At 38.2% G+C, this 26,001-nt stretch overlaps 2 protein-coding genes across 14 annotated transcripts in view; one reads left to right on the forward strand and one right to left on the reverse strand.

Annotated features, from left to right (window-relative positions):
* dlg3 (discs, large homolog 3) overlaps positions 1 to 12,629 on the forward strand; it is a 99,652-nt gene extending 87,023 nt beyond the window's left edge. For 5 of the 10 annotated variants that reach the window (XM_082178027.1, XM_082178033.1, XM_082178028.1 and 2 more), the window contains 8 exons: positions 2,263 to 2,362; positions 4,024 to 4,065; positions 4,267 to 4,317; positions 5,604 to 5,705; positions 5,815 to 5,987; positions 6,123 to 6,232; positions 9,404 to 9,495; positions 9,656 to 12,629. In XM_082178027.1, the coding sequence (XP_082034153.1) occupies positions 2,263 to 2,362; positions 4,024 to 4,065; positions 4,267 to 4,317; positions 5,604 to 5,705; positions 5,815 to 5,987; positions 6,123 to 6,232; positions 9,404 to 9,495; positions 9,656 to 9,762 (777 nt within the window). In that variant the 3' untranslated portion in view covers positions 9,763 to 12,629. Of the gene's footprint in view, positions 1 to 458; positions 489 to 2,262; positions 2,363 to 2,843; positions 2,890 to 4,023; positions 4,066 to 4,266; positions 4,318 to 5,603; positions 5,706 to 5,814; positions 5,988 to 6,122; positions 6,233 to 9,403; positions 9,496 to 9,655 lie in introns of all 10 variants that reach the window. The other 5 variants (XM_082178031.1, XM_082178034.1, XM_082178035.1 and 2 more) reach the window with 3 other exon arrangements.
* tex11 (testis expressed 11) lies at positions 11,119 to 24,416 on the reverse strand. Of its 4 annotated transcripts, XM_082178025.1 has the most exons (29): positions 24,280 to 24,416; positions 23,909 to 24,030; positions 23,627 to 23,711; positions 23,353 to 23,432; positions 23,098 to 23,178; positions 22,821 to 22,940; positions 22,565 to 22,645; positions 22,357 to 22,442; positions 21,670 to 21,727; positions 21,309 to 21,404; positions 21,133 to 21,214; positions 20,966 to 21,044; positions 20,715 to 20,866; positions 20,524 to 20,609; positions 18,951 to 19,088; positions 18,750 to 18,852; positions 17,170 to 17,294; positions 16,934 to 17,019; positions 16,778 to 16,831; positions 16,655 to 16,695; positions 16,508 to 16,582; positions 16,342 to 16,412; positions 16,105 to 16,221; positions 15,121 to 15,193; positions 14,861 to 15,010; positions 14,177 to 14,285; positions 13,891 to 14,011; positions 13,343 to 13,510; positions 11,119 to 13,010 (listed from the first exon to the last, which is right to left on the reverse strand). In XM_082178025.1, exons 1-29 carry the CDS (start codon positions 24,305 to 24,307, stop codon positions 12,939 to 12,941), a joined length of 2,739 nt encoding a protein of 912 aa, XP_082034151.1. In that variant the 5' UTR covers positions 24,308 to 24,416; the 3' UTR covers positions 11,119 to 12,938. The 4 variants fall into 4 exon arrangements, with proteins under 4 accessions (XP_082034151.1, XP_082034150.1, XP_082034149.1 ...); XM_082178024.1 differs by having other exon boundaries at positions 11,119 to 13,510; XM_082178023.1 differs by having other exon boundaries at positions 16,105 to 16,412.
* Positions 24,417 to 26,001: the final 1,585 nt, after the last annotated feature.

The raw sequence follows: 26,001 nt of genomic DNA on the forward strand, positions 1-26,001 counted from the left end.
GAGTCGTGGGAGCTGCCCCACTTCCCCTGAGTGTGGGAATTGGTGGCTTCTCACAGTATCCTGGAGGCTCCTGTTACTGAGCATCTAATTTCTCAGAGTGACACACAAACAAAAGCATACAACTACAAACTTGTACTGTGCCATTATAATCAGCTGTGATGGTTAGATCAATGCTCCTCAATCCTGGTCCTGGAGTCTCCCCAACAATTTACATTTCTGGTGTTTCCCTCACCATACACCTGATTCTATTGCTCTGCTCATTAGTAGAGTACTCCATGACCTGATTTGGCTGTTGGGGACCCTCCAGACCCAAGACTGAGAAACACTTTTATGTTTAGATTCCCACTCTTTTCTTTGTAACCTAAAGGGATTGTTCACCCAAAAATGACAATTGTCATTTATTTACCTTCATGTTGTCCAAACCTGTATGATTTTCTTTCTTTCATGAAACACAAAAGGAGATGTTTGGCAGAATGAACGACATACGGGTGAGTAAATGACCAAATTTTTATTTTTGGGTGAACTGAACTTTTGAGGGTGAAGTGTGTAATGGACTGGTCGGGATGCTCAAACAAACAGCTATGTTTTGAACGTGCACAATGTTGCACCAACAAATGGCGTAGTTGTACACTACCGGTCAAACATTTGGGGTCAGTAAGATAATTAAAGACCGTAAAGACATTAATAATGTTACAAAATATTTATATTTCAAATAAATATTGTTTTTTGAACTTTCTATCCATCAAGAATAAAAAAATAAATAAAAAAAATGTATCACCAATTCCAGAAAACTATTAAGCAGTTTTTAACATTGATAATAATACAAAATGTTTCCTGAGCACCAAATCTGCATATTAAAAACATAAAACAGTTTTTCTGCCCCCAAATGTTTGAATGGTAGTTTAGTTGACTGCACATTAAACAGTGAGGCAAAAACGTGTTTTTACAAAAGTATTTTAAAATTACACACTTCACTTTTACATTTATTTTATTTTATTTTTTATCAACACCCATGATTTTATGCTGCAATTAGTGATGCACCGATCATGATTTTTTTTCATGGCCAGTTCCTTTTTTATTTTATTTTATTTTTTAAGCAAATGTATTTGTTATATATCTGTACCCATTTGAAATGAGAGGCAACCACTGCATTTTAATCTCGATCCAAACAAAGAGGCTACACACATGTAGCATGAGCAGTTGTTTTTGAGTGATTTGAATTAGATTGTATAATTTCAAGATTTAAAGCAAAAACAGAATGGTCTGACTTTAGATTTGTGAAATTATGCTACATAAGACACCTACATAAAACAAAAACAGTAGACGGAAGGAATGAAAATGCAAATTCACTCTCCAGTAGGCGGCGCTTATGGAACAGTAGCAGTTTCTTTGGGTACCGCTGAACACAAAGTCAAGTCAAGTTTATTTGTATAGCGCTTTTCACTATACAGATTGTATCAAAGCAGCTTCACAGTATTAAATTAAAATAATACAACAAAGTTTGTTTCAAGAGGAATTTATTGATTGATAAAATTAGATTAATATCCCCCAAATATCCACAAAGCAGTGCTGCACTTATATACGCTACTTTATATGGAGGTAGAGGAAAAGAAAATGCCATCGATACTTTTCTGAAGACAGTCAGTTCCCTTCAGAGATACATTAATATTACCCCCCACCCCCAATTCTATATTTATATTTTTGTTCCTATATTTCGAGTATTGTGAAGCGTGAGCTTGCTGTGCCTGGTACAGTATTTGCTCTGTTGGCGTGTCAGTGTTCTCTTCTTTGCATCCGTCTTCAGCGTGTCCCGTCTCTGGCCTGTGTTAACGTCCTTGTTGCATTCTACTTAATATTTCCACACGAATTACATTTCCGGAAATTATTACATTGCAGTTTTTGTGCAAGTCCAGAATAGAGATCGGCCGAAATAAAACTAAAAACCACCCAGTTCCAATTTATGGCCATTCGACTGGTGCATCTCTAGCTGCAATTTGAAGAAGATATTTCATATCTCTTTTATTGTTCAATTGCGTATTCCCTTTCACATTCAGAGTTAAATGTAACTTTTTTTCTGAATGTAGCTTTGCATCCAAGTTACGTTTACATTCATTATCCCCACTTACATTGTTTGTGCAATCACACGTTGTCTTTGGTTTTATTTTTGCATGTGTGTTGTGAATTACATTGAAACCCATTCTGTTTTTTGTGTTTGTTTCATTCCTCATCCCCATTCCCCACCATCGGCTCATCTCCACGCAGCCAGTCAAAGTGAAACGCAAAAAAAGCTTCAACCTATCACGCAAGTTCCCGTTTTACAAGAGCAAGGAGAATATAGTGCAGGAGTTGGTGGAGACCGAACGTGAGTATGAGCGTGTGACAAGGGCTCTGATGCTGTCCTTCATGCTTCATCCTGTCACTGTCACTCACCCTGGAGATGGCTTCTGATTGGCTCTTGACCTTTCCTTGAGAAAACAGATCCAATCAGGGCCTCTCCGGCCTTTGTCTTGCTCTGAGGGGGACCTCAGCACTTCTCACAGGTGTGAGGCTGCACTAACACTCAAATGCTGTGCTCAAACATCAATCTGTGTCAGAGCTGTTTAGAACTGCTCCCTTCAGCATTTGGACTTAAAACGTTGTTACCGATGACTCTGCATGGAAATCCCCTGTACTTAAATTACAATCGGACAACCCAGATTTTTCAGTGCACAGCAAGGTGATGTTAGTATTCCTTCATCCCTCGAGAGTGCAACATCTCTCTTCTACTAGCCTCTCACTAACCTCTTTCTTCTTCCTTTCTGCTCTCTCTCTTTGTTCTTGCTTTCACCTGTCGGGACGCTCAGGACTTCCCAGGGTTAAGCGATGACTTTTATGGATCAAAGAGTTTGAGTAAGTGTGTGGTTCCTTTTGTCAAGCAGCTGTTCCCTAAGCTAACTGAACCGGCTGTGCCACACACCACACACACATTTTATTATTTCTTTCTGTTCCTCCTTCTCTCTTTCTCACTCAATCTCCTCTCTGCCTTAAGATTCATCTGCCACTTTTTGAAAGTCAGTGTTAATTGCCATTCGCAACTCATTTTAGTGACGCATTTCCAAGTGAAACAGGATGTTTAGCAACTAAATATGTAGGGCTTGATTGTATCAATCGAGTATTGATTAGAAGGTGAAAAGTGTGTGTAACATACCACTATGGGGCCAGACTTAATGTGAGTTTGATAATAAAAAAAAATACTTTAATAGGTATTATCTATTGGTTAACAATCTAATAATCTGTATGGCTTAAGTGATATCAGTGGAAAAATTTACTTTTGAAATTACATTTTGAAAGATTATAAAGACATTTTTCTCTGAGATAACACATTGAAAAATCACACACAATAAGTAATATGCATTAGTGAAGTAAATGCAAGGAAGGAAGGAATGCAACTGACTTTAAATGCATAAATCATTCACACATAAATATTCTTAATTCAAAGATCTGTTTACTAAAGAGAGAGTGAATCAATGGCAGATCTCTTCAGGACCCATAGTGTCTTCAGAACCAGCTCATACTGGGCAGGATGAGTGCATGTTTAATGTTTTAAGGATCCTAGCACTATCATGTTGTCACTGTATCTAAGAGATGTTTGTTATTTGATTCCTGTAAGGAACCCAATTCTGGCTTGTTTACTTTGGCATGAGGAGCAGTATCACTGTCTGATGAACCGAACACTGGCAAGGTCATAGGAAACGTTCAGCACAGAATCTAAGATCACTGGGGTCGTAGGAAAAGGAAATACTTAATTTCCTATTGCTGCCTCATCCTACCATTTCCCTTCTAAGGAAACGGCAGCCATTTAAGTGCCCAAAAGTTCTCTGTGTTTGTTTTCCTCTCTTCTCTCAGCTTTTTCTATTCTTGGCATGATGATACGGGAGGGTGTATAGTTTCATCCCGAACTGTGTTTGATATAGTATTAATCTTACATATGGGTGAAAGTGTGCATTGTGACGTTTCTAAACCTCCCTCATCTTATATCCACAGAGTGCTTGACTTCCAACACCAGTGACAGCGAAAGCAGCTCTAGTAAGTGGCTCTAAACATTCATTAGCTTGTGCTTTTCATTGCTTACTGCATTAAATCTGTCTCAATATAGTCTGCCAAGGTGCAGCATTCCATTTGATCAGGGTCATGCTGTTAACCATTTAGTGCTTGGACAAAAAAAAATCTAATTCATATTTACCTTAGTGTTTCATATGGCTAATTTTGTCATTTCTCATTATGCAGAGGGTCAGGAAGACACAATTCTATCGTATGAGCCAGTGATTCGACAGGAGAGTAAGTATTCATAACCATAAACAACATTCTGCACTCTTTTTTTTAAGTTCATTTATAATATTTGAAATGGTTCTAATTTAGTTATTTCCCAATCTCTCTCTCTGACCCTTAATCCTAGTTTACCCTACCCACATGACAAAACGGCAAATTCCAAAAACAAAATTTTTTGGGGGATTATTCACTGCCTTACATGTTCAGTTATCATCTTGTTTTTGCGTGGTCAAGCTAGTGTCCATTTCTCTGTACAAGTAATACATGACAAAAGTTGGACAAAAAAAAAAGAACAAATTATTGTTTCAGAAAAATTGAAGTACATGTATACATACTATGAGCCAGATTAACTAAATGGGGCAAATTAGCGTGAGAGCGCAATTCCACAAAAGCGCCAATGGGAGTGGAAAGTTTTGCGTGTGATCTACTGAACGATGCACGCAGCCGGATCATTTCCATCATTTCAGTGCAAATTTGCATCTGGTTTAAGACATACTTTTTTGGGGCGGTAATATTGGCGCAAATTAACTAATAAATTGATGAGCACAAACCTTAGTAAATCACCTTGCATGATGAATTTTAATACTCTACTCCCATAAGTTTTGGGTCTGAAAGGGAAACTCCTACAGAACTGTCCACGCATTTTCAACGCAAAATATTTTCACTGCGTGTCTTAAGTAAATCCTGATTGTAGTTTTTTAACGCCAAAACAGGGTTTGCGCTGGTGCAAGCTGTTAGTGAATCTGGCCCTTACTGTATTTGTTGAGGCAGTAACAAGAAGTATATGTGCCATAGTTTCAACTATAGGGGGTGGTGGTGGCGCAATGGATAAGACACATGCCTTTGGTGTGAGAGACCCGGGTTCGAATCCACTGTGAGACACCAATGTGTCCCTGAGCAAGACACTTAACCCCTAGTTGCTCCAGAGGCGTGCGACCTCTGACATATATACCAATTGTAAGTCGCTTCGGATAAAAGCGTCAGCTAAATGAATAAATGTAAATGTAAATGTAAATCTTTCATAAGGGTGGGCCAAGGTGTTTAATAAACGATAGGTGATATGCAAATGTGTGCGTCATCTGTTTATGTGATCGATTTCTGAATGACTCGATGTTTACTTTGTAGTTTCGTTTTCATAAATGGTCTGGGTGGCCTGGGGAAGGGAGCTTTATGTACATAGTTTTTAAAAAGAGAAGGGAAAATCCTGCTTTTCTATGACATGTCCTCCATAAAGCCAATAAATAATTCTCAAGGCTGGAAATATTTGACCAACATTGATTTGGCTTTCCTTTCAGTCCATTACACAAGGCCTGTGATTATCCTTGGTCCAATGAAGGACAGAGTAAACGATGACTTGATCTCGGAGTTTTCTCACAAGTTTGGATCCTGTGTTCCACGTGAGTGTAATAAGAAAAGGCCACAGTGGCTACATGCAAAACATCTTTATCATGAAATGTTTTGTCAATACTTGTAAAAGTAAAGTAAGACGTATGCACGATTCCTCAGATACAACTCGTCCTCGGCGAGAGAATGAGATGGACGGGCAGGACTACCACTTTGTGGCTTCAAGGGAGCAAATGGAGAAGGACATTCAGGACAACAAATTTATAGAGGCCGGCCAGTTCAATGAGAATCTGTACGGAACAAGCATCCTGTCTGTCCGGGCAGTGGCTGAAAGGGTCAGTGACTCCCTAGTGTAAACATGCCAGAAGATCTGAACTCCTGTTTAATCCTTAAATATTTTCCCTCTGGCAATCATTGTGTGCAGTGAAAGTGTGACACAGGATGAAAGGGTTTCTTTAATCCTCTTGTAGGGGAAACACTGTATCCTGGATGTGTCTGGGAACGCCATAAAGCGACTGCAGCAAGCACAGCTCTATCCAATCGCCATTTTCATCAAGCCAAAATCTGTGGAGGCCCTAATGTAAGTGTAAGATTTTGTATTCAGAAATGACATTAAATTGATCAAGTTATAATATATTTATAATTAGGGATGCACCAAAATCTTCGCTTTGAGCCGAAATGGTTTTGAAGGGCCATAATAATTGACCGAATCAGTGGCGTTTCATTCGAAATTTTCCGATGCCGCATTTTGTCTGTTCAGCGTCTGTTTCATGCATACAATGTGGATAAACTACAACAGTAAAACGTGTCAGCTGTGTGGACTCCAGGGTTGGGTTGACAATTTTAATCAATACTGATATTGATTCTTAAAACTCAAGATCGATCTTTTAGTTGATGCTATTTTCTTTTGATGCATGTACACAACTTCACTTAACATTTATAGCGCCTGCCATCCAATAATTGCAGTAAGCTTTGTACTTTGTTTTAATATTAAACAAGTTTCAAATTTCAAGGTTTTAACCATAGACTGTAAAAAATATGGACAAAGCGTCTGTGACGTCACCCATAGACTTTCTGAAGAACGGTTTTGAAGCCATTTATGGGGGGTATGGGCGGCGCCATCTTGGAAAATCTTAACCCCGCCCACCTTCTGGCTAATCCATATATGGGTATAGGACGCGAGTCCGGTTATTCCAAGTACAGAACAGCGCGCGTCACTCAGCTCGCTCTGCTACTCCGGTTATCTCTGTATGTTTATTTTAGGCAACGAAATATGTTATAAAACACCATACTAACTCTTTTCGTTTTCATTTAAAGAAATCTTAAACATTATAGCAACACAAATGTGGTTCAGGCAACGCGTATTGATTATATTCACTGCATATAACGTTTGCCTATTTATAACAAAACGAAATATAAAACACAAACCTGCCTCTTTTCGTTTAAATATAATATAAAAAATATTAAACATTTTAATATGGTCCAGGCAATATGTGCATTTGTACTAAACAACAGATGTTGCAGTAAACAACATTACAGATCATCTTTGTTGTATTAAAATTTAAGTCTCTTTTTGTTAAATTTCAGTTTTATCAATATTAGCCATTATAAAAGTATAAGTAAATGGTACAAGAAGCTATACAAATAAAGCAAACAATTCAGTCAAACATACAAAGTCAGCGCTCTAGTCTAACCATACAACGGTAAAGTTAAATAGCTTATAAAGTTATGAAACTTCCCCTCAGCCAAAACGATTGGCCAGGGAACAAATTATAGATTCACGAGACCAAAAATCGCTCGTTAGATATACACAAGACGAATTATATCTCATGTTTAACCACTACAGAGACGCCAGAGTCAGCGGCAAACGTCAGAACGACTAGCCGAGGAAAGGCTGTTCCAGGCGGGGTACATGAGCGTTGAGCGTCCGCTGATCGTCTGGATCTCACAACCTGGATACAATTTTCATAAATCTTTATAAATAAACCACAGATTTGAGCTTTAAACAACTATATTCTCGCCTGAAAAACTCTTAAAACTACATTTCATGATACAGAAACAGTAGTATTATATTTGAACTGTATATTAAAAAATGGCGCTTCTTATGTTGTCATTCTCCTTGGCGCTGCCTATGCTCGTTATCAGCTGTCAATCAAGCTGTCAATCAAACTTAACCACGCCCTTATTTGTCATACATTTTATATCTAAATACGATCTAAACTAACGACTTAGAAAAAAATTCACCTCCCTCACAGTTGTCAGGCACTCGGAACCTATCGAAAAATACAATAAAAGTCGATGGGACCAACCTGTAAAAACATGAATTTATGCTGTGAAAACGGACATTTTAACATGGGGTCTATGGACATTTGCTCCCTTTTGGGACCTCCCTCTAGCGGATTTTCAATGTATTGCAGTTTTTCGCACTACCGGGTAGGCTTCATTTTTCAGATTAGAATGTTGCCCCTTGGTTTTAACACAAACATTTTTTAAATCGTTTTGGCACTGTAACACGGCGTAACGAAACTACTCGCTGTAGTTTAAGCAGCATTCTCAAGCACACATAAACCGATCATCTCTTTCTTTACTACTAGTTAGAGCACTAAATAAACATCAGAAGGTATGTAGAAAAATGTAGAATGACTTACTGAAATGTATCATGTAATCTCAATGTGTTTACAAATAAAGCACACAATATATTCCGTAATGTTACATTTACCTCAAGAAAGCCATTCAGGGGCCGTTTACACAAAGTTTTCCGTTGTTAGTTAATAAAACGGTGTTATGCGATGGACGAACGCAAAAGAACAACTTTTCTGCTTTAAGTACATAGTTGTCGAGTGAATGTACCCTCAATGTACCCTTTTTTCGGTGTGTTCCGCACCGTTGGCTCTAGTCAGAAACCGCCTGGGTTTTTTGGGCTGAGCATGTTGAATTTGCAACAGGCTATCGGTTAAACAGAGAACTCTGATTGGCTGTTCAGCTTAGTGAACGAGAATAAATGCGAAAGCGAACAAAAAAATCTAGATACAGACAGAAGGCCGTTATAATTTTACATCATCTTACCTGAGCATTCGAATGCACGAATATTTTTATAGTAACATGAGTCTACTGGAATGAAGTGATTGATATTCAAAATGGAAAGCAAGCGCTGACGGTTTGTAACGGTTTGTATACCTGCAGTCCTAGTTTCGGTTTCCCTTTTTAAATGATGAAAATAGACTATTGATACCTGCTTGTATGCAGGCGCAAAACGCACGTGTTAGTTGACAGTCACCTTTAGGCCTTTTGGTGTGTTCAAGCGCAGCTTTTTGGCTGAGACGCAGCCATCGAGAGGTGACAACACAGTTGGCTTTTGTTGACAGTAGATCTTTGACGTTAACTTGCTGGGTCCTGGGCTTAAGTGTTTATATTTCACCACCAAATTGGAGTAGAAACAATATTAAAAAGTTGATATAAAAACTGCCATGAGAGCAATTGAAATGTTTGTTACATTTGCGAGTTTGTTTAATTTAAGTTTTAATTATTAAATATACTTGCATTTTCTGAATTAAAATGTCTAATATTAATACAGTTTAAAATAATATAAAAAACAAGTAATTTTTGGTTTTCGGCCAAGTTTATCCTGAATTTTCTGTTTTGGCCCAGAATTTTCATTTCAGTGCATCACTATTTATAATGTTAAAGATATATATACTGCAGTATGTACTTATGCATTGTGAAATAAGTAATGCAAATCTTTGTTCAACAGGGAAATGAATAAGAGGCAGACATATGAGCAAGCCAATAAAGTCTTTGATAAGGCAGTGAAGCTTGAACAAGAGTTTGGAGAGTTTTTCACAGGTAACTTTTTTTTCTTCTTCTCCTCACCACCATCATGTGATTTCTCTTAACTGTATTCAGGGGAAATCTTATAGTTCGGCCCCTGTTACTGTTTAACAAGAGTTATCAGTACAGTAGTATGATTATTGCTCTCTCTCTCTCTCTCTCTCTCTCTCTACAGCCATAGTCCAGGGTGACTCGCTAGAAGAGATCTATACTAAAATCAAGCTGATCATAGAGGAGCAGTCAGGCCCTTACATCTGGATCCCATCCGCAGAGAAGCTCTGAGCTCGCTGACTCCATGGAGCCCTCCGCCTGACCCCCTACACCCACTTCCACCTGACACCTTTCCTTCCCTTTCACTGATATGTTTCATATCAAGTTTTAGTGTCATCATTATGTTACCCTCAAATGAAAAACGTCTTATCACCATTACTGTGACTGTGCACACCCCTGCATGAGTTTCTCAGCAATTCCATTCAAGATTGGAAATGCCATTCCTAAAGAAATTTTTTGTCATGTAAAACAAAAAAGGGAAACCTGAGCGAATCCTTTCATAGCTTTCGGATGGACTTAATGATTATGATGATGAGAATGTCTTAAAGCGAGAACGGGGAGCCGGGGATTTGGAGATGGTGACACGAGTGGAAACCTTGTATATGTTCATTCGGTTTCATTGGAAAAGACATTCGCGGATGCTGTGCGAGGTTTTCTACAAGGACTAGATACAGATCAAGCCTGCTGATGGTACCGTCACTGCTCATATTTATAAGCGGAGAAACTTCAAAACTGACGGTGATCTTCAGTACTCACAAACCAGCTCGCTTTATTCGATCGGCTGCCTGGACAATTTGTATGGCGACACGGTCGGAGACAGAACAAAATGGAAAACGGGGTTTGAGTCTATACATTTATATTACTGACATCACATGGAAAATAAAAATCCTACGGAGAGATTTTATTACATAATATGAAATGATACGGTACACATTTTACACTTCACTAGATTTGTCTACTTGGAGGGCTGTTAGATTTCATTTACTTGTCTTTGGGTTTTTGTGTTCTTTCTTTCTTGTGGTTTTAGCTGCTCTGTATTAAAGATGGGGGTAGAGAGGTGTAACTGGGCTCTCTGCAGAGCACCAAACTGCCTTACGATGAATAAACGCTTCTGTAAAATTCCTGTCAATCGTGGTGGGGAATGACACTATTCAACCGATCAGTGCTTAGCGGGAGACTCGATTTTAGTGCTATTTGTGTGAGTTTCCCATCATCCTATTGGAGGCCTAACTTGTGAGTGCAATAGACTTAAGTGTCTTACCTCTGTGAAATCCTTTTTTGCGAATCTTTTTTGTCTTAAGCGAAATCCAATTTTGGCCGCCATTGGAGTTGTTGAAAAGCAGACAGCCCACTTGCACTTCCTCTGCCTTCCATGACTATATTCTCTTCAGACTGAACGGTAACAAGGTACTGTCCTGTTAGCTGCCCTGGATCGCAGCCTTAAAACGGGTAGAATCAAGACAATAATTGTATTGGATGTCCTTCTTGATATTAAAGCGTTAGTGGAGCCTGAAATTGACCGTTTTCCCCAGAACTCGACGATGGTTTGATTAAATCTGTTCTTTGCTATGACAGCTTTTAAACGTTTTTTTTTCTTCTTTATTTCCGGGCTGATGTTTACTTCACTGTGTTGAGCCTTGTGCTGGGGCGAGCTTGGCGAGCTCAGGAATCTGATGGAGATTTTTTGGTTTTTTTTGTTTTTTTTTATGCAACAAAAGGGCCACAATCGTGTTGTGATCGTGTAGAGCAAGTATGAACTCAAAGGGATTTCCTCTCTTCTAACTAAACACCCAGACATGCTGATATATTATACTTGTGTATTCTAAATATTTAGTCCTTTTTTTTTTTCATCTTTTTTTTTTAATACTTTGTAAGCACTATGTCTGTGGTTGCCCTTGGGTTCAGCTGGAGAGAACGGAATCGTGATGGAATGGGACGGTGCTCAAGGATACATTAGTACAGTGCTTCCTTCGATCTCTTCGCTCCCTCAAGAAGGCGCTTCTTTCTTTCTGTATTGAGAAGTCTGGATCCCGCGGAAAGCAAGGGATGTTCCTGGGCCCACTTTCACCCCCTGCCCCGCAGGCATTTTCTAAACAGGTGTGCTCACCTGCCAAGCGTCTCGAAATCAGCTGTCATACCTGTGTCAAAACCAGAGTTCAGGGAATAATCGAAGGGAACAGAGCCATTTATAAACTGCTTACAGACTGTTTTAATGGGTATGATAGCTGTAAAGTGTAAATATCCCCCCTCACTTGTGCTTCATGCATGTGTGATACAACTGGGACAAACATGTTTTATAAATCACAAATGTCAGGTAAGTAAACTTTGAATTTATTCTGAGATTAATTTCCATACAAATGTGCCGTAATGTTGGTATTTCTCTATAGAAAAAAATATCTACAGCTGCCTATCGGAACTTTTTTTTTTTTTTAGCGAGTCGGGAATCAGCTTCCCTACAATACGGCCTGTCTACTTGTGATATCTTGTGGAAATTGTCTGAGTGTATAGATGAAAAACCAATGTAAAAATATATATAAAAAGACATGCGGACAGCAACCCGTAGAGTGATATTAAAGTAAACCAGGAGCATAAATTACTCATTTATCGTAGATCTGGTCCTCCGAGGTGACCAGCAGAACAGCGGCTGACCGTTCGCACCATTGGTGCTGGTCAGCCGTGTTGGTGAAGCCCAAAGAATTTTAATTCATTGTACTATATTTCTAATGAAGTGGATTGAATCAGAGCAGCTCTGGCGTACTAATGAGGGTCTCTGCTCCAGAAGACATGAGCGTGAAATGGGGAGGGAAGGGGTCTGATTTGTCTTTTTGAGTGATTATGAGTTGTTGATGTGACAGCACACCTGTGCAGTAAGTGCTTGCAAATATGAACCCTTTGATTGTACAGTAGTGTCCTCCCCATGATTACAGGTGGTTCAGCCTATCAGGACACAAGGAAAACTGCTCTTTTATATCCTGGTCAGGAGGGAACACAGTCCTACCAATTATTATTATTTTTTTGTTTAGTTTTATTTCTTTTTTTGGACTGGACAAGAGTTTATTTGTTTGGAAATAAACTATGTGACTCTGTTACGATTTCAATGCATGCATTTTTATTTGTTTTTGTATCGCAATGCAGATGTTTTGACTTGAACAAGTCAACCAAGGACAGCTCAAACAAATAACCGAATGACAGGTAATAAAATAATACTGCCAAAAAATATATATATATTTCAGATTAAATGAATACAAAAAATTCTATTTTTTGAACATTTCATAACTGTACGAACAAACACTCAGATGCATTATACATCTCTTAGCTTGTCAAAAACATGCACAGAAATTCACACTACATGTTAAACACGTGCCGTTAGACCTGAGATCTCCATCTGCGACTGAAGCTGCCATCATTCATTCTTCAATAATGAGATTCTTCTTTGCTTTATCCAGCCTGTCCAACACCTCACTGTACAGACCCACCATCTGGGGAGTTACATTTCATGTATTTTATTCACACCTTGCTGCATTTTCTTTTACTAACCAACATGAACAAAAGGTTTTTAATGAATATTATCTTGTGAATTCCTGGAACTTGGATGTGGAATTATGGCCTCAACTAGCTGAACTAAACCTCCCTATTGTATGCTGCTCGAACTACCTACATAGCTGTACCTACTCCTGCTGCTCTAATTAAACCTCCCAATGAGGTGACAAAAAGAAAAACAGCTTGCACACCTGACTTGAAGAAAGAAGAATATGAAAATGACATCCGTCACCTTGGGTCGAGTGCTCAAACAGCTGCAGAGCGGCGTTACCTGAGTCTGATAGCTGTCCTGCAGGGAGCCCAGGTGCTGCAGGAAGCTCATTCCCAGCCCGCACCACCTCTCTGCCTCGGGGTACTGGGCCAGACTGTACAGCAGGATTCCCGTATTCCACGCTCGGGTCAGCAGCCACAGGATCTCCAGCTCTGGGAAGTCCTCGGGCTGTGTGAGAAGAGAAGACACCTGTTTGTGACGGTTCAAATGGAGAAATCAGATATTTAAATTTAAACACTAGCTGCAAAATTATATAATGCAACTTCATTTCAATAGTGTCATGAAGGTCACAAATTTAGAACTGAACCCTGATGCTTATGCAAGCTTTCTGCAACACTAGTCCAAGATAAAGGATACGGGCGATATTTTCAAATTAGCATCCAAATTGGCAGGAAGAGGCTGGTGAATGGAGCATCTGCTAACTGAGGCATAACTAAAAGCCCATTGACAGAAACAGGAGATTCTTTCAAAGATGGGGATAATTGCAGGGCTGAGCTTCAGCGGGTCGTGTGTGACGGACGGTTGCGGAGTCTACGTAACCAACTCACTGCAGTGGCTATGATGGAAAGAGCTTGCTCATAGTAGCCCCACACTTCCTCCAACACGCAGGGCTGCAACTCGGACACACCGCTCGGCAGGGTCAGCTGAATCAGGCTGTGTAAACAGTTACTGTGACACACACACACACACACACACACACACACACACACACACACACACACACACACACACACACACACACATATAAGTATAAGGTGTGTGTCACATGAGGAACAATTTGATGTCTTTTGTTATCTGTCATTGTGTAAGTAACAAACACTCGGCTAGTCTGACCTGCAGTGTGTGAGGTCGACCTGTGGTTGTTTCCTGTGTAGAGACAGGGAACTCCTCAGTGCCTTCTTGCACAGAATGGGGAAATGGGCTGGTGGTTCCATTGCCAAGGCTGTAGACACAAAGTACAGGACCATCAGAGCATATACTGTCCTTTCGTACTCTACCTTTCCAAAGTTTGGGGTCATAAAGGTTTTTTAATGTTGTTGATGATGTAAGTCTCATATGCTCACCAAGGATGCATTTATTTGATCACAACACAGTAAAAAATTTAATATTATTACAATTTAAAATAACTTTTCTATTTTAATATATTTTAAAATGTAATTTATTCCTGTGATGCAAAGCTGATTTTTCAGCATCATTGCCACAGTCTTCAGTGTCACATGATCCTTCATAAATCATTCTAATATCCTGCTTTGATGCTCAAGAAAAAAATTTGTATTATTATCAATGTTGAAAACAGTTGTGCTGTATATTTTTGTGGAAACTGATGCATTTTTTTTAAAGATTTTTTTTTGATCAATTTAATGTATCCTTGCTAAATACAAGTATTAATTTCTTTCAAATTTTTTTTAATATAAAACGTACAGACCCCAAACTTTTTAAAGGTATATTTACATGCAGTCGGAATTTCACCGCCAATAAATGACTGAAATATGGGGGGTTATGGTTGGAGAGGCTGACCTGCGATCATTTCTAACAGCTTGGGCTCAATGTGATCCAGCTCCAAAACTGATTCGAGCACAGATTCAAGCTTGGCATCATTTAATTTGGCCCGGGCTTCAAACTCATAGAGCAGCAATAATGTGTCTGTTTTGTCTTTAGGGGAAGTGCCTAATTGAGGAAAGAAAGTACCAAAATTCTTACAATCCTTGTTATTCTGGAAAAACGGGGTATAACTTACTTCTGCATTTGTAAAAGAATAAAAATAGTATATGTGACACCTGATGCTCTGATGGTCGTCCAGATCTCTTTACAGAGCTGGATGTGCTCTACAGTCTGGGTCAGGAGCTCAGTCTGAAAGCACAGCAGATATTATACACTGCGCCCTCTGCTGGTTAGTCGTGGTAACAATCAGAGAACATAAGTGCTTTTCAACCTTTTTAACTCCAAAGTCGTCTTCTGCTTGAAATGAGAGCAAAAGTGCTTGTTTTCATTAACAAAAGCTAGGGCTGTCAATATATTAAAATAATCAAGGGTATTATTATACAGTTTTGTAATAATATTATTTTTTACGTACATATTAAATGTTATATAAAAGTTATATTTTAATTTTGCAGCCCCCTCAACACACTTCCAAGGATTCCTAAAGATCATTCAAATTTTTTTTTTTTTTTTTTTACATTAAAATCAGCCACAGCAAGATATATCTTATTGTAATTCCCCTACTCAACAACTGTTTTTCTTTTCTTTGAAGAATCAGATAAAAGGACAAAAGGGAGCCTAATTTTAAAAGTGTGATTTATATACCTGGAAAAAATTATGTAAATTAATAAATTGGGTAAAAAAAATCCACTGGTTAGAAACTGAGTAAAAAATAAATAAAATCCTTATTTTCCCTTATTATCCTGTATGTCACGAACAACTGGAAAATTCATTGGTTAAAAAGAGAGGGAACCTTGAAGAATATTCAGCTCCTAAAAGTTCTAGAATCCTTACATTTAATTTATAGAAACTAGGTCCTTTAAATATTGTTGTGGAAAATGGGGGCCCAAGTGGAGGGTTCGTAGCAATCTTAGAATTTCACTAAGAAACTTCCAAACCCTTGATATTATTGTGCATTTAAACATATAACTTCAGTCCACATTCTGAATTTGTGTAGTGTCAAGTTTCATACTTCATTCTTCATCATGTCCTTAGAAAGCAAGCAAAATGCCTCTTACCTACTGGTTAATGTTTAGTCAGGTGAAAATGAATGTGTGATCCACCTGTTGCTCAGTGTGATCCGAGCTCCTGCAGATCTCCAGAGAGGCAGCAGCAGCCATCAGCAGGCACGTCTTCTGGCCCATCAACACAGCTCGGTCTGGGGCGCACAGCTGTGACAGCTGCCCAGCCAGACAGCACATCACACATCTCACTTTAGCTACACCCAACTCATGTGGATTCATCTTTAGTTGATTATAAACTAGCCTACAGCCTCTAGGAGAAACTGTACTTGAACTTACCTGAAAGGAGAGAATAAATAAATCCCTCATCCTCATAGGACTGTGCTCACACTGCAGGGCTGAGTTCCACGCTGAGAGTTATTGAGACAAAACATACGCAGCCAATCAAACAGAACCACCAAATAGTTAAATGTGTCTCAACAGTAGGAGGTTTAAGAATAAGCACCAATTCTCCTAAACCAGTTGGCCTCTTCTGCTCCCTGGCCTTGAATACGGCTGATTTGTGATAGTTTTTGTAGAGCTGTAAATGCAATATGCATACATCAATGCAGAGAAACATAACAGTGTAATGAAAGATCAAGGTTAAGCGTACCTGTCTTTAGGTACGACAAGAGGGTGTCCAAGTTGGCATTCCTGGTTTAATAATAGATAAGAGTGTGACATAGATACGCAGCTTTTGCGGAATGTCAGAATTCTGCACCATTGATCTACTAACCTGTTTTCCTCACTAATGTTTTCCATTGTTGAAAGAACAAGTCGTACTAAACACCTAGGGGAGAAAGATAAAGAAATGGTGTTTCTGTACCAAACATACTTGTGCTCACTGATATAAGCATTATGTGCTAAAGCTCACAGTGAATGTGTGACTGACCTCAAGGCAGTGAGGATTTGAGCAACATCTTGTGAGTGTTCACACACACACTCTAGGGCTTTGATGGCTGTTTCCTGCTGCTCGTGCTGTGGTGAAAAATCACTGCTGAAGTACATCCGAGGTACTAACAATTATGTGGCATATTAACCTCCCCAAATGCACAGTGACTGCTGTCTTGAACCATTATTGTGGAGGAATATACAGAATCAATAGTGAGAGAACAGTCACATGCCAACCTCAAGGGCGATCTGCGCTGCCAGGCTGAGGAGGTTTGCTGCAGCGTTCTCGGTCACTAGCAGTCTGTCCTCACTGGTGACTGGAGTCTGAGCCAGAGCGCCAATCTCTCTCAGAGCCACAGCAGCTTATTCACACACATTAAAGACAGACATTCATATCAATCTGTTATTAAAAAAATCATTTTATAGTGATTTCTGGGGGTGATTTCCATGTGTACACTACTGTTCAAATGTTTGGGGTTGGGTGGGATTTTTTTCTTTTATTGTTTTCTATTTGATTCTATTTTAAAATTTGATTTATTCCTGTGATGGCAAAGCTGAATTTTCAGCATCATTGCTACTAGAGCTGAAGATCTTTGCCCGAACCCGACGGGACCCGACGGGACCCGACGGGTTTGGTCGGGTTCGGTCTTAATTTCTATTATTTTACACGGGCTCGGGCCGGGCTCGGGCTCGCGCTTCGGGTTGCGTGGTAAATGAGCGGTCAGGTGATGTGTTTAGATTAGCGTGAAAATGGATCTTGAGGAGGTGAAATGGAGGCTGGTCTCTGGAGGACTTATTTTATTTCTTTGTTCCAACTTCCAAGTGGCCTCTAGCCTCCGTTAGTCATGAATAAATGATGTTAAAAAATGTATAAATTACTCCTTTTTTTTACGAAAGACAAAGCTGTGTGCGTGCGGCGCAGTCTCTTTTTTCCTTTCTCTCCCTTTTCCGCCGAGTGGTGCGTGTGCCGGCTCGCGGTGTGAAGCGCGTGTCCGCGCTATTCTCCGACACTCTTATCACTGCTGATAGACGGCCTTTTGGACAGTCGGGCTGTAAACGGGTTCGGGCTTTTAAAAAGCTGTCAATCAAAATGTACTTGTCGGGCTCGGGCCAAACTCTGTCGGGCTCGGGCCTTTTCGGGCCGAACTTTTAAGGCCCGATTACAGCTCTAATTGCTACAGTCTTCAGTGTCACATGATCCTTCAGAAATCATTATATGATGACTTGGTGCACAAGAAACATTTCTTCTTATTATCAATGTTCAAAACAGTTGTGCAGCTTCATATTTTTTTTAAATCATGATTAAAAAAAATCAGGGTTCTTTGATGAATTCAAAAGAACAGTATTTATTTAAAATTAAAATGTATAACATTATATGTCTAAACTGTCTTTTAAAAAATAAAAACTTTTGGCCACAAACTTTTGAACAGTAGTGTATGTAAGGTACCAGTGCTTGGAGTTAATATATTTAAATGGTTATATTTATATACGCAAAAAAATTAAAAATTAAAAATAAAAAAAATATATATATAATAATAATATGTACAAATAAAAAATATGTAAAATATGTAATATGTAAAAAAAAAGAAAAAAAAAAGATATTCAGGTATTCTACACATGTACAAAGATCGGTATGCACCAGATCAATTAACTACAAAAAATATAAAATTTTATTAACTGACATGACATTTCAAGGCCTGGAAATCACAGCTGTAAAACTCTCTGATATTTCTAGGGTTTGCATGATCATTTCAACCCTTTCTATTTTACACTGAGACTCCTGAGACATGCATATTAATTTTCCTCATCTCCATTACCTTTCTCTGTATTGTTCATCATGACAGCGATCTTGTAGATGTTGAACTGTGTAAAAATGTTGTTTGGATCAATCCTTGCTGCTTCTTCTACAGCCTCTTTTGCCTTCAAAAAGATTTTAATAATATGCAAAATTTTACCACAAACATATAGTAAAAGTGCTATACATAAACTTGTGTGCATGTAATGAGATTGCCAACTACCTTGTCAAGTTGTTGCAGGTTCAGGAAACAGGTTGTTCGGTTTCTTTGCAGTTTAGCGAGGTTGTGATCCAACTCACCTGCTTTGTAGAAACTCAGTGAGTAGTTATACCACTCCAGAGCTTCAGAATAATTATTGGCCTATGGAAGAAGACAACAAACATGACAGCTGTCTGACAGAAATCACAACTACTTGATCATGGTGGAAACATACAGTACTATCCCCCTTATTTCGCAATGCAGAAGTAAGCTATTTTCTTTGAATGTGTGAGACTTCTGATTCATTAGCTGCTAACTACAAGAACAACAAAACACAGTAAATGGTAAAACTATTTGCACTATCAACCAGTGTTTATAATATTGATAATAAATTAAAATATGATAAATACAAGTTTGCGATATAAAGCTGCATAACGGACTGTTTTTGTACAGGTAAAATAACTGCAAGCAAATGACACCGGAAGCCTCGCACATTCAAGTTCTTATTTTTACGCTCTAACGTTAAAAATAACATGGATATAAAGAAAACCGTACCAACACAAAAACACATTTTCTATACTGATTGTAGGGGAAAATCTTTTTATATAAACTACCAAAAAAAGTGTGGATACAGTAAGACTTTTTTTATCATGGTTTTTACAAAAATATTAAGCAGCACAACTGTTTTCATCATTGATAATTATAAGAACTGCAGCCTTGGTGAGCATAAAAGACTTCTTTCAAAAGCATTTTTTGTTTTATTGTATGAACCCCTAAACAGAGATAGTACTCTGATTGTTAGTTATTTAAAAAGAGCTATACAGAGGGAGAGGGGTAGCCTGGGAAAACCCAGACAACTTCCGGCAAATTTAGATTTGCTCTGCAAGTAGTCTGGCAAAGAGCTCATTCAAGCCCATTTCTAATCCCTCGAAATCGCGGCACCAATCAGAAACGTTGGGGCGGGCTTTACACGATGACGATCGCTCTGATTGGATTTAGGTCTATCCAATTGCGCCCAGAGGCATTTGAGCGACGTCCGTTGGTGAAGCGCAGCAACTTTTAAATGCGTTATTATATTAAAATTGCAAACACATGAGGACAGTCTCCATGAAAGACCCACTGGCAGATTAACCATTTCTCTCCGAAACGGTAGGATATGAAATTAGATTTAATAGAGGATTTTAACTGCGACAAGATGATTAACAGGGCAGTTTACGTGACAGGACACACGCGACAGATCCGTCCAATAAAGATGACGAAGTAGTATGTCCCAAAGCTTGCCTACTTTTTTGCTACACATTCAAAAGTAAATACCTTTTCTTCACAAAAAGAGTACATACTTTTATGGCGTAGTGTAACTTAAGCAAATTGGGGCGCAGCATGGCTTTACACGATGACGATCGCTCTGATTGGTTTTAGGTCTATCCAATTGTGCCCAGAGACATTTGAGCGACGTCCGTTGGTGACGCCCCTTTGGAAATGAGTTATTAATGAAGCTTTGCCAGACTATAACTCAGTTACTACTGAGAATGGTCTGGTTTTAACCAGGCTAGGAGAGGGGAGGTGTCCACATTAAATGTAAAACATTATGTAATACTTCAAAGTTTTTGGAAGCTCTATCCCACAGCAGAAGGTGGAGAGATGATAGAGTCTGTGGTGCTAGTTGTTTTCCTGTGTAATGTCCTAAAAACAGTAAGTAAACACACAATAAAACGACATGAAACACAAACATAGAATGAAAACTACTCAGTTACTTCACTGGGTAACAAAATAATGAGTTTTGAGTACCAGTGATAGCGTCCTCGATCTTCTGCTTGGCCAGCAGCTCTTTGTCCCGCTGAAGCAGCAGCTCTATATGCATGAGCAGAGCAGAGCCCAGCTCAGGAGACGACTCAAAGTGCTGACACACCCTCTTCAGGAAGTCAAAGGCCAGAGGCTCCCTGAAACAACAACATGTTCAAGTAATGCCTGTTCCTTTGAAGCACAGATTTCAAGAAGATTATGTTTTGGTGCCTGTTTAGAAAGATGAGAGATCATACCTGTTCTCGTTCACAAGCAGTTTTACTACGCTCAAGCACACTTCCAGAGGAACCTCGCTGTCCAGTAGCTCGGACATCCCTGACAGGACGTGGGAAAGGAAGGGAAACATTTGTGGGGTGGAAAAATACTATCCACGAACTAATTTCAGCAGTGTAACTGGGCTCACCAGATTTTACTGCATCATCTGGGCTACAGCTTTTCACTAAGATACGAATCTTCAGGTAGAGGCCTGACAACTGCATATGCTCCTGAAAAAATTAATAAAAACAGTATGGTGTGTGCTTCATCCGATTCTGGTGTACTTTGACAAGATCTGGTTGCACTAGAATAGAAATGCTTTACCTTATTAGCCAAGTTCACAGCATGAATAGCTTTCTCCAGGTACTTCTGACAGTCCCACTCCAAATAAACTGTTGCAAGTAGTCGCAAGACTTTGGCCTGGAGGAATGGGAAATAAGAATACAATGCATTCAGTGAACGCAAAAAAAGACCACTGAAAATGTATATTAAAATATTAAATAAATAGACAGTTGTAGGATATGGACATTAAATGTGAATGTTTGTGAATGTGTTTTTTTACTCATTTATTATGCTGATAAAATAATTTGTAATGAGAAAAAACTATTACATTTTTCTACAGTAAATGCAACATTTTCATTAGTGGATTTAGATTTAGATATCGGTTTTGACTTATATTTCTTACTTGAATCTCTGATCCTGGTGAGTATTTCACATTCATCTTGCCAATATCATAACTTTGGCTGAAATGCATAATAAATATATATGTTAAGTGGAAAGAAATGTTACAAAACAAGGAAAATTGTCTTAATGGTAGGACAATCTAACATAAAAGTTTGTGTCTAAAAGTGAAGTACACTACTTCAATGACATTAATACTAATTATATCGTAGTATTACAAAAGTTTGGGGTCAGTAAGATTTAAAAAAAAGTAATTAATACTTTTATTCAGCAAGAATGTATTAAATGTATCATGTGACAGTACAGATATTTATATTGAACAAAAGGTTTCTATTGCAAATAAATGCTGTTCTTTTGCACTTTCTATTGATAAAAAACATGTATCCCAGTTTCCACAAAAATATTAAGCAACGCAACAGTTTTTAACATTGATAATAATAAGAAATGCTTTTGAGCACCAAACCAGAATATTAGTAGGATTTCTGAAGGATCATGTGACAGTGAAGACTGGCTGCTAAAAATTCAGGCTTTCCATCACAGAAGTTATTTTAAATTGTAATAAAATTTTACAATATTACTCTGTTTTTACTGTATTTTTTATTCTGTTTATATTTTGTATTTCTTTACAAAATATAAAAAAATCATACCAATCCCAAACTTTTGAACGTTAATGTATATTAGAGATCCCTACCTGAGCCAAAATGTGCTCTCTTCATGCTTTCCCTGACTGTAAGTGACAACCCCAAAGTTGTAACAGATGAGAGAGAGATTTCCAGTCTAAAGGAGATTTCACAAAAAGTGTTTTTATTTCTTTTGTCTGTATTTTCTAAATCTCTCTCTCTCAAATCAGAATAAACCAATGACACCACTAAACATGCTGACGACAACAGTTTGTTCACCTCTTTAGGGAGACGGAGAAGCATTTCTTTACATCGATGCATGCATGACACTGCCTCCTGATGTTGCTCCTGAGAAACTGCCTATACAGAATACACACAAGATAACTTAAATTTGAGGGGAAAAAGGTCAACATATTTGTGTAAATTGTCAAAAAAAAAAAACCTCTAAATTCTCAAAATATATGCATTTAATTTTAGGCTTTGTTAATTGTAGATTTCATAGTCACTGCACATGCTAGTAAGCAGTTCTACTCACAGATTCAGCTTGATAAGACAAAATCCGCAGCAAGTCTTTCTCTATGTCTCCCTTTGGTGTGTTTATATCTTCTGCACAATCTCCATGGGAAGTTAGTCTGCTGTAAAGATTCTCCAGGCTCTGTGAAAGTAGCATATTCTTTGTTTCTTGTTATTACAGTCCCTAAGAATTTGAATAATATTACGGGTATTTTTTATGTTCCAATATCCAATGACTATATCTTTTTTAATTTTTGACATACATGTAATATCTATTTTTTCTCTGTCTTCATACATACATTGACAGCCATGCTCAAAACAACATCAGCAAGTTTGGGTTGTTTACAATCAAGCCATGTTCTCCCTGTTTTACTGGCCATCTGAGGAACAGAGATTTCAGTTTTTTAGTGATATACAATAGAATATGACAGGAACAAATTAACAAATCTACAGTGCCTTAACATGAACCCCTTCATCAATCACTGTCTTATGCATGCATGTTAAATTAATATAGGCTAAACAAATAAAACTGCTGGAACAAGTGAGTGACTAACCAGTATCTGCTTGCGAACAAAAGTCTCGGATGGGTTATTAGGCCCGCATAAATACAGAAGTCTGCATGCCACATGACGCACTGAAACATGAGTTTGTAGTGTATCAAATTATTGACATCTGTGAAAACATCTGGGGATACACTTTAAAACGGTATATTTTATTACGAAATAAATAGTGACAGAAAACAGACAGACAGACTGACTGACAACCAGATCCATTAATAGACAAACAGAAAGATAGACTACTGAGAGACAGACAGACAGACAGACAGACCTCTGGCCTTTTGCTCTTCTGTAATAGTTGAGCCAACACGTTTGATCACAGTCCAGTTCCACAACTGTATGGCGATTTCCTCCAACTACAAAAAAATTATATTTTTTTTTAATTCAATATCTAAGCATAATTACCAGATTTCAATGGAAGCTATTTGTTAACATAAAAAGAAGAAAAATGTTATGTCGAGAAAATTAAGACGTGATAGTGACATAAGACATAAGACAAAAATAACACATGATCTTTAAGGGCTTCCGTAGATTTCAACTGAGGTCGGTATACCTGTGAATCCTGTAACGTTAGTTGTGCTGCGCCATCTAGAGTTGAGATTTCTTTGAAGAGCGCCTCAGTCACCTCATCTAAATCTAAATCGACCTGTCCGTGGAGAAGCTTCTCTGACAGACCTGTGAAAGACAGAGTCAACCTTCAAACACGACACAGCTTCACATAACGTTTCTTAAATCACTTCATGGAGGTAACGTTAAGTTAGCGCTAAGTTGAAATAATTCAAACAGATGATACTAAAATGACTTATAATATCCATAAGAGATTAATTATTTAGTTCTAACCTGCATAATAGCTTATCCCTGACGTAAGTTAGATAACTGTTACCACATATCTTCACATTACCACAACATATAGGCTATTCTTACTTTTTACATCGACTGCAAACTGCTCCATATTACTGTCCGTTTTGTGTATTTTAATACACAAGTAGAGTCACGTAATTTAAAATATATTGTGTCAGTAGTTTCTGTGTGACCGTGACAGAAAAGCTCCTTTCGCGACCGTCCACCGTCAAAACGCGCGCGAGAACCCACTATGACCTAGTCGCGCGGACGCGCGCTGCACTCCAAGTGTAATACTGCTGTATGGCCACAAGGTGGTGTCTCACACACGGTTATCTATAATTCTCCTCTCTTTCAAATTTTTCATATTCAGATTTAAGCAGCTTTATGGGCGTGGTAAATCAAAGCTTATCAGTGCTACAACAATAAAGCTAATTAGTAATGTCGTAGATTACAATTTGCTCTGTGCAAAAGATCGAATAAATATTAAAAAAAGGGAGAAAATAAAATATCCTAAAGGACAGATGTAAGTAATTATTTGTGATAACTGAATAACTACTGTTTTCAAGCGTACATGCTGCTATTTATTTAGAATTATCAACTCTGGCCTTATTGAAAGGTTTGAACCTTATGGTATAATAGCATTGTTTAAGCATGATATCCATCAGAACCTCATTCACTCCAAAGAAAGCATGTGTTGATGATAATGCTGGGTTTTTTGTTTTAACAGGGGAGGTCATTGTTGAGCTGAAGGAAAGAGCTCAAGCTGCGTACACAGAATCGGTTGTGAAGTCTCTTATTGTGTTCACTGCACTAGATTCAAAAATAAGATGTCTTAAAAGCCCACTCCTCTCAGTGTGCGGCTTCCAGCAATTGTTTCTGCCTGAGTCTTATCTAGCCACCGCGCTGGCCTGAGGGAAATGTGTGATCAGTTCAGAGGGCTTGATTGCACAGGAGAAAGAAAAAACAAACGTGATCCTTGTGACAAGTGGTCAGAGAGATGCACAAATATTTCCTAAAGTCAGCTACATAAATAATATTAAAATAGCAGACATATTTATACATTTGTGCCAGATTTAAAAATAGTTCTACTTTGGTAGAAAATTCATTAGTTGCTAGATAAATATTATTTTGTAGTAGATTAAAGAAATACCTAAATCAGATCTCTGCTGCCAAACCAGGAAACATCACCAGAAATGTCTTGGTTAATGGATTTTCCTCAAAGTGTAGGCCTATGTATTGTTATATAAGATTTTAAGCTTATTTAAATAAAACAAAAATACAGGCATTTTTAATTATTTAATAACTAATACATAATAATATATATATAAAGTAGTGCAGAATAAAATGATTTATTAAATATAAATGGCATCATTTAAATATATAAACCTCATCAATGGTATGAGATAACTAAAACCTGAACATTAACAGCTAGTCAGCTACCTTCACTTTGAGTCACAAAAGTAACTGGTAAACTGTCATCAGTTACCCTTATAATCACATCATCCTCCAATCAATATTGAAGGAAGAAAACCACACGTAACATTAAGAGTATATCTCATCAGTAGCAAACTGTATTAAACTGTACTGTATTCTGACACAAGACTTTTTGATTTCTGCTCTAACAGATTGACCATCTTACTCTGTGCATTTGAAGTGATATAGATGGAAGGACATGAATGGACAATGTGTTGCCAGACGTTGCGGGGAGCGTGTCCTCATATGAAGCATCAAAAAGACAAACAGACTTTGGTGCATCCATTCATGGGGTGTTGGAGGGTGAAAAGAAGCCCTGTGATTATTTAC

The sequence above is a fragment of the Leuciscus leuciscus genome, assembly GCF_965113295.1.
Source record: "Leuciscus leuciscus genome assembly, chromosome: 8".
Classification (NCBI taxonomy): Eukaryota; Metazoa; Chordata; class Actinopteri; order Cypriniformes; family Leuciscidae; genus Leuciscus; species Leuciscus leuciscus.